General features: G+C 38.0%; 1 protein-coding gene and 1 non-coding gene across 4 annotated transcripts in view; both read right to left on the bottom strand.

The window, feature by feature from the left end:
* Positions 1-1,506: 1,506 nt before the first annotated feature.
* The window catches only part of LOC105677875 (uncharacterized), a 37,916-nt gene continuing 25,134 nt past the window's right edge, over positions 1,507-14,288 (bottom strand). Inside the window, exons 6-8 of one of the 3 annotated variants that reach the window (XR_010889444.1) lie at positions 2,324-2,455; positions 1,960-2,114; positions 1,507-1,803 (exon numbers count right to left, since the gene is read on the bottom strand). Coding sequence is in view for 2 of the 3 variants with exons in the window: in XM_067352312.1 (XP_067208413.1) it covers positions 1,693-1,803; positions 2,324-2,455 (243 nt within the window). In the remaining variant the exon portion in view is untranslated. The remainder of the gene's footprint in view (positions 1,804-1,959; positions 2,115-2,323; positions 2,456-14,288) is intronic. The other 2 variants (XM_067352312.1, XM_067352313.1) reach the window with 2 other exon arrangements.
* LOC136999177 (U6 spliceosomal RNA) lies at positions 4,438-4,544 on the bottom strand. The gene has a single exon (XR_010889578.1). It is a non-coding gene; the product is annotated as a U6 spliceosomal RNA (small nuclear RNA).

Genomic DNA, 14,288 nt, shown 5'->3' with positions numbered 1-14,288 from the left:
TTGAAAGTCTTAACTGCACCGCATCCTACATAAATAATTATAATAATCACAATATTTATAATTTATTAATATGTAATTTATTAACTTAGATTTAAAATTTCCTGTTTCGAATATATTTGTTCTAATTTATAGGTAAGTTCTCAGGAAACTTTCGTACGAGTTAGAGGGGCAAAACGCAATATCGCTGTATCAACAGTCGAGGAAATGTTTAAAATGGCGTGTTCCACGAAAGGAAAACGTTACATTCTACTCCAAGGTGAAGATGAGTCTAAAGTAAGAGGAGATATTATATGCCGCCTGAGGTTGAAAGGCTCTACTTGCAAATGTGGATAGTTGCCGGCGTCGCAAAGAATTTCAAATATAAAAGAACCATTGATCTTGAGTAACAAAAATGTCGACAGGAATTATAATATAATCATGATAATTGATTACATATAAATAAATAATTTTCATGAATAAGATACTCAAATTGATGGAAGTTGGACTTTTGGATGCAGATAATAGAACGTCGGCTGCCACAGACAATGCAAAACGAAATTAATGTCAATAAAACGGAAGCGATCAGAATGGATCAAGTTTCTGTAGTAATTGAAGTGATGTGATGTGGAATAATAATAGCTTTCATTATTCTTGTAATCGAGAAAATCGTGTATGCTTATAAACTCAAGCAATCTTGACTACATTTTTACGCGATGTCTGAGATCGAGGATCGATTTATGGTATTGAACAGCTACTCGCTTCAATCTATGGGCAATTACATTCAGACCTGGATAACGTTTGCACTTAAGAAGGACTTTCGCTACAGAAAAACCATTGACTCAGCGTAAGTGTCGCGCATATAAAATAGTCATTATTTATATGTCCAATATTAAAAAAATTATTATATGAGTTAAATTTTGTTTTCACTGTTATTCTTTATTTTTCAAACTTATCAAGTTCAACGAAGTCGTATAATGAACGCTCTTAAGGATCGGTGGCTAAATATCAGGCTAGAGAATAAAGAACAGAACAAGTTCAAAACGATCGATTTGCATCAATTGCACTTGATTTTCCTAATACTCTGTTGCGGAACACTCATCTCATTTACAATACTCATTCTAGAGAATATAAAATATTATTATGATACGAAGAACGTTCGACGCAGACGTAGACGTTAAGAAATAAGCTTTGGATATATTTAGAGAAAACTGTACATGAATCTATATATGTAGAAAACCGAATAATAATTATTTTAGCGAATATCCCTCTCTGTTTCTTCACAATTTATTTCTATTGCCTTTCTAATATATACTAATTATTTTTCTATTATATACACAATTTATATTGCAGTTGTATCGAAAAATTATAGCACATGACCTTATAGAGTTGACCTTCACTATTCCAACGGATGCACTAGTTTTGCCATGACAATGTATCAATGTGCTATTAAAGCATAACATTTCGCAGATCGTGATAACAAATAAAATTAATTAATTTATAAATTTAAAACATAAGAACATAATAAAATTTATAATTATAGTTAATATATTAAAAAATAATTATGTTTACAATAAAATATAGATATATAGATACATAAATATACAGATATACATAGATATATAGATACATAGATTTATAATCATATTCATAATTTTATAACACAAAACAAATAATTATACGTCAGATCTATATTACTTTTCTTGGATATATCTTTTAGTAAACAAAAATAGTCAAAATTAAAACTGCCATTATTGCTGATTGGTACTTGGACGCCATTATCATCATACTCATTTCTATCATGTCATCTTCTGGGGGAGGATGAATCTATATAAACAATTATAACATTCACATGAGAAAAGAAATTGTCTAATTTTGTTGTGATCATTATATTGTATATTTTTAATAAATTAAACGCAATTTGAAAAGGGTGAAAAATTAATTATATATACTAATATTAAAAATAATATCAATAAAACTTACACAATTTTTTTCAGTTTATTTGGCTTGCCAAATGATGTTCATTTTTAATATGGTCATTGAAATGCGTTCTAATAGCAACAGAGATGCTTCTATGACAAATATTACATTTTACTTCAATCGTGACTTTTGGTATGTACCTTCGTATATAGTCAACTCTAAAATGTATGTTTTTTAATTGTTCTTTAGAATGCGAGCGTAAATAATCTTCTAAATTTTTAGATAAAAATAAAATGTTCTCATCACAAATAATGCATTTCGCGCAAATGAGTTGAAATATGAATATTTTTCAAGACTAAAATTTTTTATGTATTTTTTATATGTAAAGATTATAAGGTGGACATCTCTTTAACAATACGTAACAAACCTTTAGTGACATAAACGTTGTGTCCGTTTCATGTGATGAAATGCGATCTGATGAACCAACTAGGTCATGTGTTTTTTGCGTATTTTTTAATTTGTCCGAGTGCGTCTCATTTATATGAGAATCTAGACATTCCTGAATAGAAAGAGGTAAATTGTCGTAACAAATATTACACTTCACCACAAAATCATTTCTTTGTATCCAATATTTTTCTGTCCAACTTTGAAATGTATGGCTGTTCTGTTGTTCTTTAGAATGCAAATTCAAGTGATCTCCTACAAATTTAGATGTAGATAGAACTTTTGAATCACAGATAATACATTGTGAAAATAATTGGTTTGAATACTTGAAATACATTCATGACCGTTTTCTTAGTTTTCCCTCTACTTCGTATTTCCAAATTTCTTCATGGAGTTTTGCTATATGACGTATAAAGTTTCCATTATCTATATAATTGATTAATTAAACGAACTTACGTGAAGTTCGATTACAATTATGCTGTCTCGTCCGGATGGATAATCGTAGTAGCGTTCAGCTGCGCTATCCTCAGGTTTTTAACACCAAATTCAAAAAAGGCGCCGCTTTCTTACACTGAGGCGCGCCTATCTGCACTCACGGTTCTTCATCAGTTCAAAGCGAACAAATCTGAAAATATGGTGTGGGTGGGAGGGACTCTCCATCCGGACGAGACAGCATAATTGTAATCGAACTTCACGTAAGTTCGTTTAATTAATCAATTATGCAATGTCTCGTCCGGATGGATAATCGTAGATGTTTAAAGCTCAGATTTGTAAGGAGTCAAAAGTAAATAAAGTACAACTTTATTTGCCTTTTGAACGTTCTTATTCATTTTATCAGAAATAAACCTATAACCAAATCTACACATATAAGACCCGAACACCAAATAGTCAAATCTATATATATGTCCCGTTAACCGAGAGCTAATAAATAGGCTTACGAAATATTCGGGATTGTAGCCTGAAAAGAAGAGTCTGTAATTATTGGCCAATTATAAAATCAAGCAAAAACATCCAAAGACTTGCCCCAGCCAGCAGTCCGTCTAATTTTGACTAAACTACACTCCTACTTGCTGCGAGAGATGTCGAAGTATGGCGAGTAGAATGTACTGAAAAAATATTTATATCAACTCCCGATGCGTCTAGTTCTGTTTTGGCCCCACGATCTAGTGTCTGGGAAAAAACTGAATCGAGTGAAACACGACCAGCGAGAAAGAAAGAGTCGCGACTCCTCTGACGGAGGTCGCAAGTGATCTGAAGATAAAATTTTATCAAGGAAACAACACAGAATTCTGATTTGTCCAGGAAAGGTTTGAATGCGAATAAAGACTGAGCTTTCCCAACGTCGGAGGTTTTGAGTTTAGCCGGGATTTTTAAGATTACGGAATCTGATGTAATAATGTTCGATAGTTGTATAGCTGCAAGCGTTTGCATTTTTTGCGCAGTTGGAAAAGCGAGAGGTGTTATCAACTGCCGCAATATCAATTCCAGCCCGAGATCCTCCTGCGAATATAAAGTGGCTAAATGATTAATTACTGGAGATGGATCTAAGATGTAATCACAACTAGGGCGTTGTGGTTTTAAAATCGCAACACCCTTGAAACAACTTTTTACTAACAGGGTGCAATCCTCTTTCTTTTGAAGAAATAGGAGATATGGCCAAGCGATATGTATTTAAAGCATAAAAGCCTACATCTGAAAAGGAGGAAGATAAGGATTTTAGAAAAACAGGGACCGACGGGGCAAAACAGCTGATCCTTTCGTTTACAGAAAGACCACCATAATCTACGGGGTTCTAAATATTGCGCTATTGTAGCGTCCGACCTTGATACGAACAGTGCAGTCAGTGCTAAGGACTGTGTCCTCCTAAGCAAACAAGCTTGCCGGAAAATTTCGCGGCTACTAGGGAAATCTTGTTCTATTTTAATGGAAACGTATCAACTGTTTGTGCTAAGAAATCCGAATGCCAAGAGCCGAATCGCTGGCACTTATTATTAATTGATGTGGCAAACCATTCAGTATCAAAACGACCAAGATAAAAATTAATTCTGTCGAAATACTCCTGACCCAGGGCGCACTCTGTTTCTTCCAACACGAGCGAAAAATGTGGAACGCTTCACGATTTTGCGTGTCATCTTTGCGCAGGGGCCATGCTAATCTTCTCTGTATCGTTCCAATTTTAATATATGTACTGCCAAAGCAAGTACTGATTCAGTGCCTACCTCAATATTTTGAGCCGATGGAATATATGAGGCATAAACGAATATATCCCGTTCTGCGCACCAATACCAGATTTTACTGGCAAGTTCAGCTAACATAAAAAATTTTATCAAATCCACACAATTAATTAACAACGAAAGAGCTGTGGAATTATCTACCCTTAAAAGATTCTTGTAAGCAAGCCTCAACGCATCTCAGTGCGTGAAATACGCTAAAAGTTCCACTTAATTAATACAATGTTGTTTATAAATACAGCTTTCCACCATAGAAGGCCCTCTCCGAGCAAAGCTGGAAAGGACATCTGGAAGGGGCTTTGATGTTATCGTTTGTTGCCCTAAGAGTTATAAACTTTACTCTTTCGAGGATCTTAGTATGCAGCATACCATACCCCACGGCTGGGCAAACCGATATCAGAAACCATTCTAACCTGCCAAAAGACAAATCTTGCATTTATTTTTACTTAATATGATAACAGTCATTTGTAGGAGATTATCTCTTCTGTCTGGCGGAATCGAGACCGCCAAATCTTGGTTATTAAAAATAAAACCCAGCAATTCGGCAAGACTTCGTTGACATGAGTATACTCTTATCTTTGTTAATAATAAATCCTAAAGAGGATAAAAAACTCATCGTTGTAGCGACACCTTCCGCACATTGGTCCTATGTTGGTGCAATGGGGAGAAGGTCGTCCAAGTAAACCACCGAGAAGAGACCATTCTTACTAAAGTATAAGACTGATTGTAAGCTCTTCGTGAAGATATCAGGAGCTGATGCCAGTCCAAATGGTGAAACTTTAAACTGAAAAAGTTGATTTTAAAAACAAAAGCGCAAAAACTTCTTATCATCCTATATGGATTAGTAAAAGGAAGAATGCGTCCTCTAAATCAATTAAGTCAAAAGATTATTTATGGAGAGCAGGTGAATTACCGTTTTCTAGTCCTCTAGCTTGCACTGCGAAGCTATAATAAACTAATTGAGGCGATTTATATTAATCATAAATAACCCTCCTTCCGATTGATTTCTTAATAACCAAGAACGGAGATAAAAATTAGACCTTACAATCCGCTACAATCTTGATTGTTCCTCTATCGAGAAGTCTGGAAATCTCCTGGGAGCAGATCTGTTCCTCCAACTTGGATAAGTGTTATGTGACCGGTGGCCTATAGCCAGCAATAGGCTGAAAGATTATCCGGTCTGATATAATTTCCTTCCACCGGGAAGAAAATAAGACAACCTGCCAGCAATATTTACTTCCTCTCTGTCTAGTATCTCCTCGACTGGGATCTGGAGCGGTATGATGATCGGCGACTGTTGTTCGCTGCCCCTGTTGTCCTCGTTGCTAATCTCAAGTATCTCACAGGGGCGCGGGCGTTACCCGATCTAACGGGGGCTACTTACGATGGTTGCTTAATTGGTTGCTGAATCTTCCAAGATATTGTTAGCGGCGTTTTAATAATGTCCCCGGATGATTTCTCCATAGAGGCCGCTGTTCTCATCCGCTCTCTAAAGAAAGAGCCAAAAAGAAGGTTGTCAGCTGGAATGGCATCCACTGTATTTTTGGCGATCAATTTAAGGGCGGGTGTAATCTGCGCTCTTTTACTCAAAGAGAGTCGATAAAAAGGGCCACGAGAATCCTTGTTTCGTGTTCGGTCAACTCCGCGCGAGCGGAGAGACTCACACGAGCGTCCGAAGACGCCGTACTTTATCTAGCGACCGAATCGTCGCGCGTGTCCTTATTGCCGCCGGTATCTTTTGATCCGGTCAGCGACACTCGCTCCTTCGTTGACCTTTGTTACAGCCACTAGGGGATCCTGATGTCGATAATTGGGGAGGGGGGGGAAAGGGTTTTGACCTGCTTTAATGCATTCTTTATCAAGATTTTTGAAACAGATTTAGCAAAATTGCTTTTTGACTTGGAAGGGGGGGAGGTTTAACTCCAAGCCCTCCCTCAGGATCCTCCAATGGTTACAGCTATGCGAGCCTCAGGACCGAAAGTATTCTGCGTAGCTGGCCTGAGAAAATCCGAGATGGCTTCGCCTAAAGCGCACAGCACCATGCCCACCTGAGCCTGATTCAAGGTGGGGGCCTGAGAAATGTTACCTCAGGAAGGGAGAATTTTCTTAGTAAAAGCTCCCGTTGATCTGCGAGAAGCCCGTTACGCGTTAGATCACGCCACCTCTGTGTCACTAGCTCGTTCCAGGATAAGATTTTCTCTCCCTCCAGATCGGAACCAAACAATTGTTCAGTAAGAGAATCCGCAGTATCCTCTTTTAAGGCCAAGATTATGGACAAGGAGTCTTCTATTAGCGTGTTTCGCTTAGATGGTCTAGGGGACGTATCACCCTCGCCTAAGATCTCACCTGCCACTGCCAAGATCCATTGGATGTTCCGAGTATTCGGACAAAAAAGGTTGTGTCGTCATGCCGCCTGTATTTCGCAAATACAGATCCAGCAATATCATAGACACCTGAATTGCGGGTCCGTTGGTCTCACTTGTCTCGCAAGAAATACCAGAATATTCGAATCAGATCTCTGATAGATTCTGACTCGATACGTGACCCATGGTCCGCCTGTTGCACAGGGAAAAAAGACGCAGGCAAAGACGAAGGGGGGGGGGGGGAGGGGAAGGCGACTGGGCACCTAACCTAACTTTGCGTCAAAATGTCATTTAAGCGGGACATTTTCTTCCGAGCCCGCCAAACGTTTGTTGATGACGATCTCTTACTCTTCCTCGACCTATGAGGAAACCTACCCACACCTGAAAAAATTAAAAACCAAAAAATCAAAAGGAAAAACTACACCTAACGTGTTGAGGAATCGCACAACAGGAAAACAATGGAGAACCGTGAGTGCAGATAGGCGCGCCTCAGTGTAAGAGAGCGGCGCCTTTTTTGAATTTGGTGTTAAAAACCTGAGGATAGCGCAGCTGAACGCTACTACGATTATCCATCCGGACGAGACATTGCATAATTATATTTATTTTCACAAAACTTGCACTGTGCTTCAAAATCCATCAGCATTATATAATATTCCCATATATTTTGTTTAGTTGCAACATTTAGTGGCATAAAAGTTATATTCGTTTCAAGTGATGAAACACGTTCTGATGAATCAACTGGATCATGTGTTTCTTGCGTATATTTTAATTTGTCCGAATGTGTCTTTCTTATATGAGAATCCAGATGATGGTGAATATAAAAATTTATCTCGGCGTGACAAATATTACATTTCACCACAAAATCATTTTGTTGTGTCCAATATTTCATGTCCAACTAAAAAGTATATCATTTTTCCGTTCTTTTTAGAATGCGTTTTTAAGTGATCTTCTAAATCTTCAGATTTAGTTGTGGACAGAATATTTGCATCACAGATAATACAATATAAAAGTAATTGGTTTGAATACTTGAAATACATCCATGGCCATTTACTTAGTTTTCTCTCTTCTTCGTATTCCCAAATTTTTTCATGGTGCTGTTTTTACATGTTTTTTAAATCGTTTATCATCTATATAATTATATTTAATTTTACAATACTTGCACTGTGTTAGCGACGCTTTTAGTTCATAAACCGCGCTCGAAAACAAACGAGGATCGCGCGGACGTGTAACACGGAGTGTATGTGTGAACATGTACTGTAAGTAGGAGAGGAGTAAGTGTGAGAAGTATTATTAATAAAAGAAAGGTTTAACTTCATGCAAGTATCAATCATTATCAAATTAACATTGGTCCTTCGAGCCGGATCAGAGGATCTGGTGCACAAATTTATAAAATTTGCAAGATAATATAACGAGATACAAGTAACGATGTCAGAAATCGCAAATTTACGCAAAGCACGAGTCTACATAAAGGCAAAATTGACGAGGTTAACTTCACAAGTATCGCAAATAGTTAACGAAATTGACGTCGAGGTCAACAAAGAGCAAGTGGAGACGAGGCTAGAAAAACTAGAAGAAATATATCGAGATTTTGAGGTCAATCAAAGGAAATTGCTAGAGGCATTGGGCGATTTCACCTCAGAGGATGTAACGGAGGAAGAGCGCTTCGAGGAGAAATATTTCGAGGTAAAATCTTTATTAAAACAATTAATAAAGCAGACGTCCACGGATGGCACGGCATCGCGGAATACAGACGCGATTATGCAATTATTGCAACAGCAATCAGAAATAATACAACAAATAGGGCGTGGCAATCCAAGCGACGCTTCTACCGCCATGGCGCCACCATGGGCGGCGGGAGAGAACGAGACGTTAGCCGCAATTCTTTCTCGACAAACAGAAATTCTTGATCGCGTGGCTAATGCGTCAGGATCCAACAATATAGAGGCTAGAATTAAACTACCTACTATTAAGCTTCCGCAGTTCGATGGAAAAATAGAGGAGTGGAAATGCTTTTCGGACAGTTTTCGCTCTATTATACACAACAAACTACACTTATCTAATATCGAGAAATTCCAATATTTAGTTTCGTCGCTCGCAGGAGACGCCGCGAAGATTATCGAATCTATTGAGTTAACTGATCAAAATTATGTGGCGGCATGGGAATTATTGCAACAAAGATACGACGATCCTAGGTCACTTAAGAAAAAACATATTCAATGTCTATTTACAATGCCGACGGTGGTTAGAGAGTCTCCAAAGGCTCTCCGAGATTTGATTGACTATACTTTAAAACATTTGCGAATGTTAAAGGTTTTAGGTTTACCTACAGACACATGGGATGAACTTATCATGCACATGATGGAAACCAGATTCGATGTAAGAACTCTTCGAACATGGGAAGAGGAAATAGAAAGGAACAATGATGCAAAGTTGGTTGATATGTTGGAATTTCTGAAAAAAAGATGTCAAACTCTAGAGCGCATTGAGGCGAGATCCGCTGACAAAAATGAAAAATCTTATAAAGAAGGTGAATCTCGTGGTAAGGGATTCTCAGCAACAGGATCAAACCAGCATTTTATAGCAAAGGGTGCTACAAATCAAAGAACAGCTTCTTTAACCGCTTCTTTGAATTCAGGTAAGTGTTATTTCTGTAACGGAGATCACTACATATATTTTTGTGAGAAATTTCTAGCTCTGCCGATATCCAGCCGAATCAAAGAGGTGCAACGATTAAAGTTGTGCATAAATTGCCTAAAAAACGATCATTACGTGAGAGCATGCAAAATGGGCTCATGCAAGGAGTGTGCAGCAAGACACAATACGTTATGTCATCAATCAACAGATGGCAAAGTCTCAGCAAAATTAGAAGGCTCAGAACATCAGAATAAAGCTAACGACGTTCAGTCAAGCAGTAATGTAACGCTTTATCACGCATCAAATAATGTTAAGAGACGTCAAGTTCTTATGGCCACAGCAATTGTTGAAGCGACTCAGCGCAACGGTTCAAGTACACCGATTCGCGTGCTTCTTGATAGTGCGAGCGAAGCAAATTTTATTACGCAAGTGGCGCATAATAAGCTAGGTTTAAAGAGAGATAGAGCCACAGAAATAGTCACCGGTCTAAATGAAATAGAAAACAAAATTTACAATAGTTGCGATGTTCATGTCAAGTCAAAATGTTCCAATTTCGAGATTAACGCACAATGTTTGATCATACCCAAGATTACTAAAAATTTGCCAGCTGTAAAACTAGATTTTAATAAATTGCAAATACCAGGCAATCTTCAATTAGCCGATTCTGAGTTCTACAAGATAGGTCCAATAGACATGCTGATAGGCGCAGAATTTTTCTTTGACTTATTGGAAACAGGCAAAATTGAACTTAGCAAAAATCAATTAATTTTGCAAAATACTAAATTAGGATGGATAGTAGCAGGATCGATGCCGTCAATTGCTCTAGAAGGCTTAACTCACAAACAAGGTGCGATAAGTGCACTAGCAAGTTCACTGAAATCATGCGAAATATTAAATGACAACTTAGAAAGGTTCTGGAAATTGGAAAATTATGACAATGAAAAAGTACAAGCGCTATCAATAGATGAAAGAAAATGCGAGCAACATTTTGAGCGAACCACCACGCGTACCAGCGACGGTAGATTTGTAGTAAGATTACCGTTCCGCGAGAATAATTTGCCTATTGGAAATAATAAAGAAATAGCATTTAAAAGATTGATTCATTTGGAACGCACACTAAAGAGCAATGATATAATTCGTGATCGTTACATTAAATTTAGGCGCGAATACATTGAGTTAGGACATATGTCGATTGTAAACGAATCTATTAACAATTTTGCAAACGCGGTTTACCTACCACATCACGGAGTTCTCAAGGAGTCTAGCAGCAGTACTAAGCTGCGAGTCGTATTTGACGCTTCTGCTAAAAACAATCGTGGCGTGTCTTTGAACGATGCACTCCTTGTAGGGCCGGTATTGCAAGACAATTTAGTCGATATAATTGTACGCTTTCGATTTTGTAAGATTGCTTTGACGGCTGATTTACAGAAAATGTATCGTCAGGTGTTAGTTCAATCTGACGACTGTGATTTCCAACGCATTTTATGGCGATTTTCTTTCAATGAACCAATAAAGGAGTATCGTTTAAATACCGTCACATATGGACAAGCATGCGCTTTGTATTTAGCAGTCCGATGCTTGAGACAATTAGCAGTAGAAGGAAGTGAACGTTATCCGCAAGCAGCATACGCCTTATTAAATGATACCTATGTCGATGATATAATTTCTGGAGCGAATACAATAGAAGAAGCATGTATGCTACAAGAGCAACTATCTGATCTATTGCGTGAAGGAGGATTCAAGGCTCATAAATGGTGCTCGAATTCGAAGGATGCTTTAACGAAAGTGCCGATAGATCTGCGAGAATCAAATTCAAACTTGAACATTGATGCGAACGATATCATTAGAACACTAGGAATCGAATGGAATCCGATCTCAGACGAATTTCAGTTTAATGTACAAATAACTGCGCATGCATCTACTAAGCGTAAAATGTTATCAGCGATTAGCAAACTATTTGATCCTCTAGGATTAATAGGTCCTGTTCTAACGGTAGCCAAAATTTTAATGCAAGGGCTTTGGGAAACCAAAATTGACTGGGACGATCCACTTCCAGAAGCGATTTTAGACAATTGGAAGGATTTCCAAGAGAATTTGAAGGAAGTGAATACCTTTCAAATACCTCGATTAATTATTAGTTCACTAGAAGATAGTCGATTTTATATACAAGGTTTTTGCGATGCGTCCGAGAGCGCATATGGCGCGTGTCTCTACATACAATCGGTAAACAAGATTCATGGCGAGATAACGGTCAAACTATTATGTTCAAAGGCAAGAGAAGCCCCTCTAAAGAAGCAGTCAATACCCCGGCTAGAATTATGCAGTGCATTATTATTGGCAAGATTAATTGATAAGATTCGACAAGCGATTCATGTAAAAATTGAAGGAATATACGGGTGGACGGACTCCATGGTTGTATTGTACTGGCTTCGTGGAGACACTTCTCGATGGAAACCCTTTGTATCCCATCGCATAGCTGAAATTATCGAGATTTTGCCTGCCATTCATTGGAAGCATGTTAAGGGTTCTGAGAATCCTGCGGATTTAATATCAAGAGGAACTACGCCTTCTCGACTCAAGGATAGTCATTTGTGGTGGCAAGGCCCCGAGTGGTTAACCAATCCACACCTACTGGCAAGAAACAAAGAACTTTATTGGGAACTCACGGAAGATGAGCTTTCTGAAGCAGAAGTGGAAGTTAAAAAGGAATCACGAGTTTGCAATCTAAATATGTATCAACCATCTGCGATTAGAATGTTAAATGAGATAACTGAAAGTTTAACTAAGGATTGTTCCACATTAACAAAGATTGAGCGTTCTTTCGCTTATTGTCTTAGATTTATATCTAATATTTGCAAGAAGAAGAAGAATAGGATCTTAGGCAGATTATCATTGTTAGAACTAAATAAGGCCAGACAGGAGTTAATTAAATATTTTCAGCGCATATACTTCGGAGAGAAATTAAAGAGTTTGCAAGATAAACGTCAATTGAGTCAATCAAGCCAATTACATCAACTACAAGCATTTTTGGATGAAGATGGTATTCTCAGGGTGGGCGGCCGACTTCAAGAGGCACCATGGAAATTCGAAAGAAAGCACCCAAGTTACCTCTTGTTACCTGCACAATACAAAATTACACGTTTGCTGATTGAAAGAGAGCATCGTACTTTGTTACATGCCAGTCAACAATTGTTATTAGCTTCAATACGCCAACAATATTGGCCATTAAACGCGAGAAACTTGGTGCGACGGATTTGCCGTTCTTGTGTCTGGTGCATCAGAAACAATCCAAAGGGATTAACGCAAGCAATGGGATCTTTACCTGTCGACAGAATTAAGCCTACGCGAGCATTCACTATTACTAGAGTGGATTTTGCCGGTCCAATAGTCACACTTGTCAACAAGGGACGAGATCGGAGAACGTGTAAATCTTACATGGCATTATTTATATGCTTCTCCACAAGAGCTATTCATTTAGAAGCGACAAGTGAATTAACAACGGCAGCGTTTCTAGCTGCTTTGCGCAGATTCATAGGTCGTCGAGGTTTACCAAGCAAAATTTGCAGCGATAATGCTACAAATTTTATAGGCGCTAAGCGAGAGCTAAGTGAACTCTACGTATTCATACGTTCATCAATTAATGGAAGTGTTGGTGATGCCTTACAAGAAAGGGGTATAGAGTGGAGCTTCATCCCACCTTACTCACCTCATCTTGGTGGCTTATGGGAAGCAGGAGTAAAATCTTGCAAATATCATTTGAAACGAGTAATGGGCAACACTTTATTCACGTTCGAGGAATTAACTACGTCTCTAGTGCAAATTGAGGCATGCTTAAATTCAAGACCACTATCGCCTCTGTCTTCGGATCCATCAGATTTGCAACCTTTAACTCCGGGACATTTCCTCATAGGAGAGCCGTTGAATAGTCTTCCTGAGAACGACTTAATTGACGTTGGGATCAATTGCCTCGATAGATGGGAAAAAATTCAGCGTTCCGTCCAAGATTTTTGGAAACGGTGGGCGGCCGAGTACGTGTCCAATCTACAAAGTCGTGTTAAATGGAAATCAAGACAGGAAAATGTGAAGATCAACGATCTTGTTCTTCTGAAGGATGAAAATCTTCCGCCCTTAAAATGGAAAACGGGTCGCATAACCGAGCTTCATGCTGGCAAGGATAATTTAGTGCGAGTCGTGACCGTACGCACAGCAAATGGTATTTGTAAACGAGCTATAGCCAAACTTTGTAAACTACATGTAAGCGATGATACCGATAAAAAAGATTAGTAATCTAATCTTGGTGGGCGGTGTGTTAGCGACGCTTTTAGTTCATAAACCGCGCTCGAAAACAAACGAGGATCGCGCGGACGTGTAACACGGAGTGTGTGTGTGAACATGTACTGTAAGTAGGAAAGAAGTAAGTGTGAGAAGTATTATTAATAAAAGAAAGGTTTAACTTCATGCAAGTATCATTCATTAACAAAATAACACACTGTGCTTTAAAATCCGTTAGCTTTATATAGTGTTTCCACATATTTTTTTTAGTTGCAATATTTAGTGGCATAAAAGTTATGTTTGTTTCAAATGATGAAACACGTTCTGACGAATCAACTGGATCATGTGTTTCTTGCATATTTTTTAATTTGTCCGAATGTGTTTTTCTTATATGAAAATCCAGATAGTTTCGAATACAAAAACTTATCATGGCATGACAAATATTACA

Source organism: Linepithema humile, chromosome 3 (assembly GCF_040581485.1).
Source record: "Linepithema humile isolate Giens D197 chromosome 3, Lhum_UNIL_v1.0, whole genome shotgun sequence".
In the NCBI taxonomy this organism is placed as follows: domain Eukaryota; kingdom Metazoa; phylum Arthropoda; class Insecta; order Hymenoptera; family Formicidae; genus Linepithema; species Linepithema humile.
Note: the sequence above shows the minus strand (reverse complement) of the source record. Positions and strands in the feature narration are given on the sequence as shown.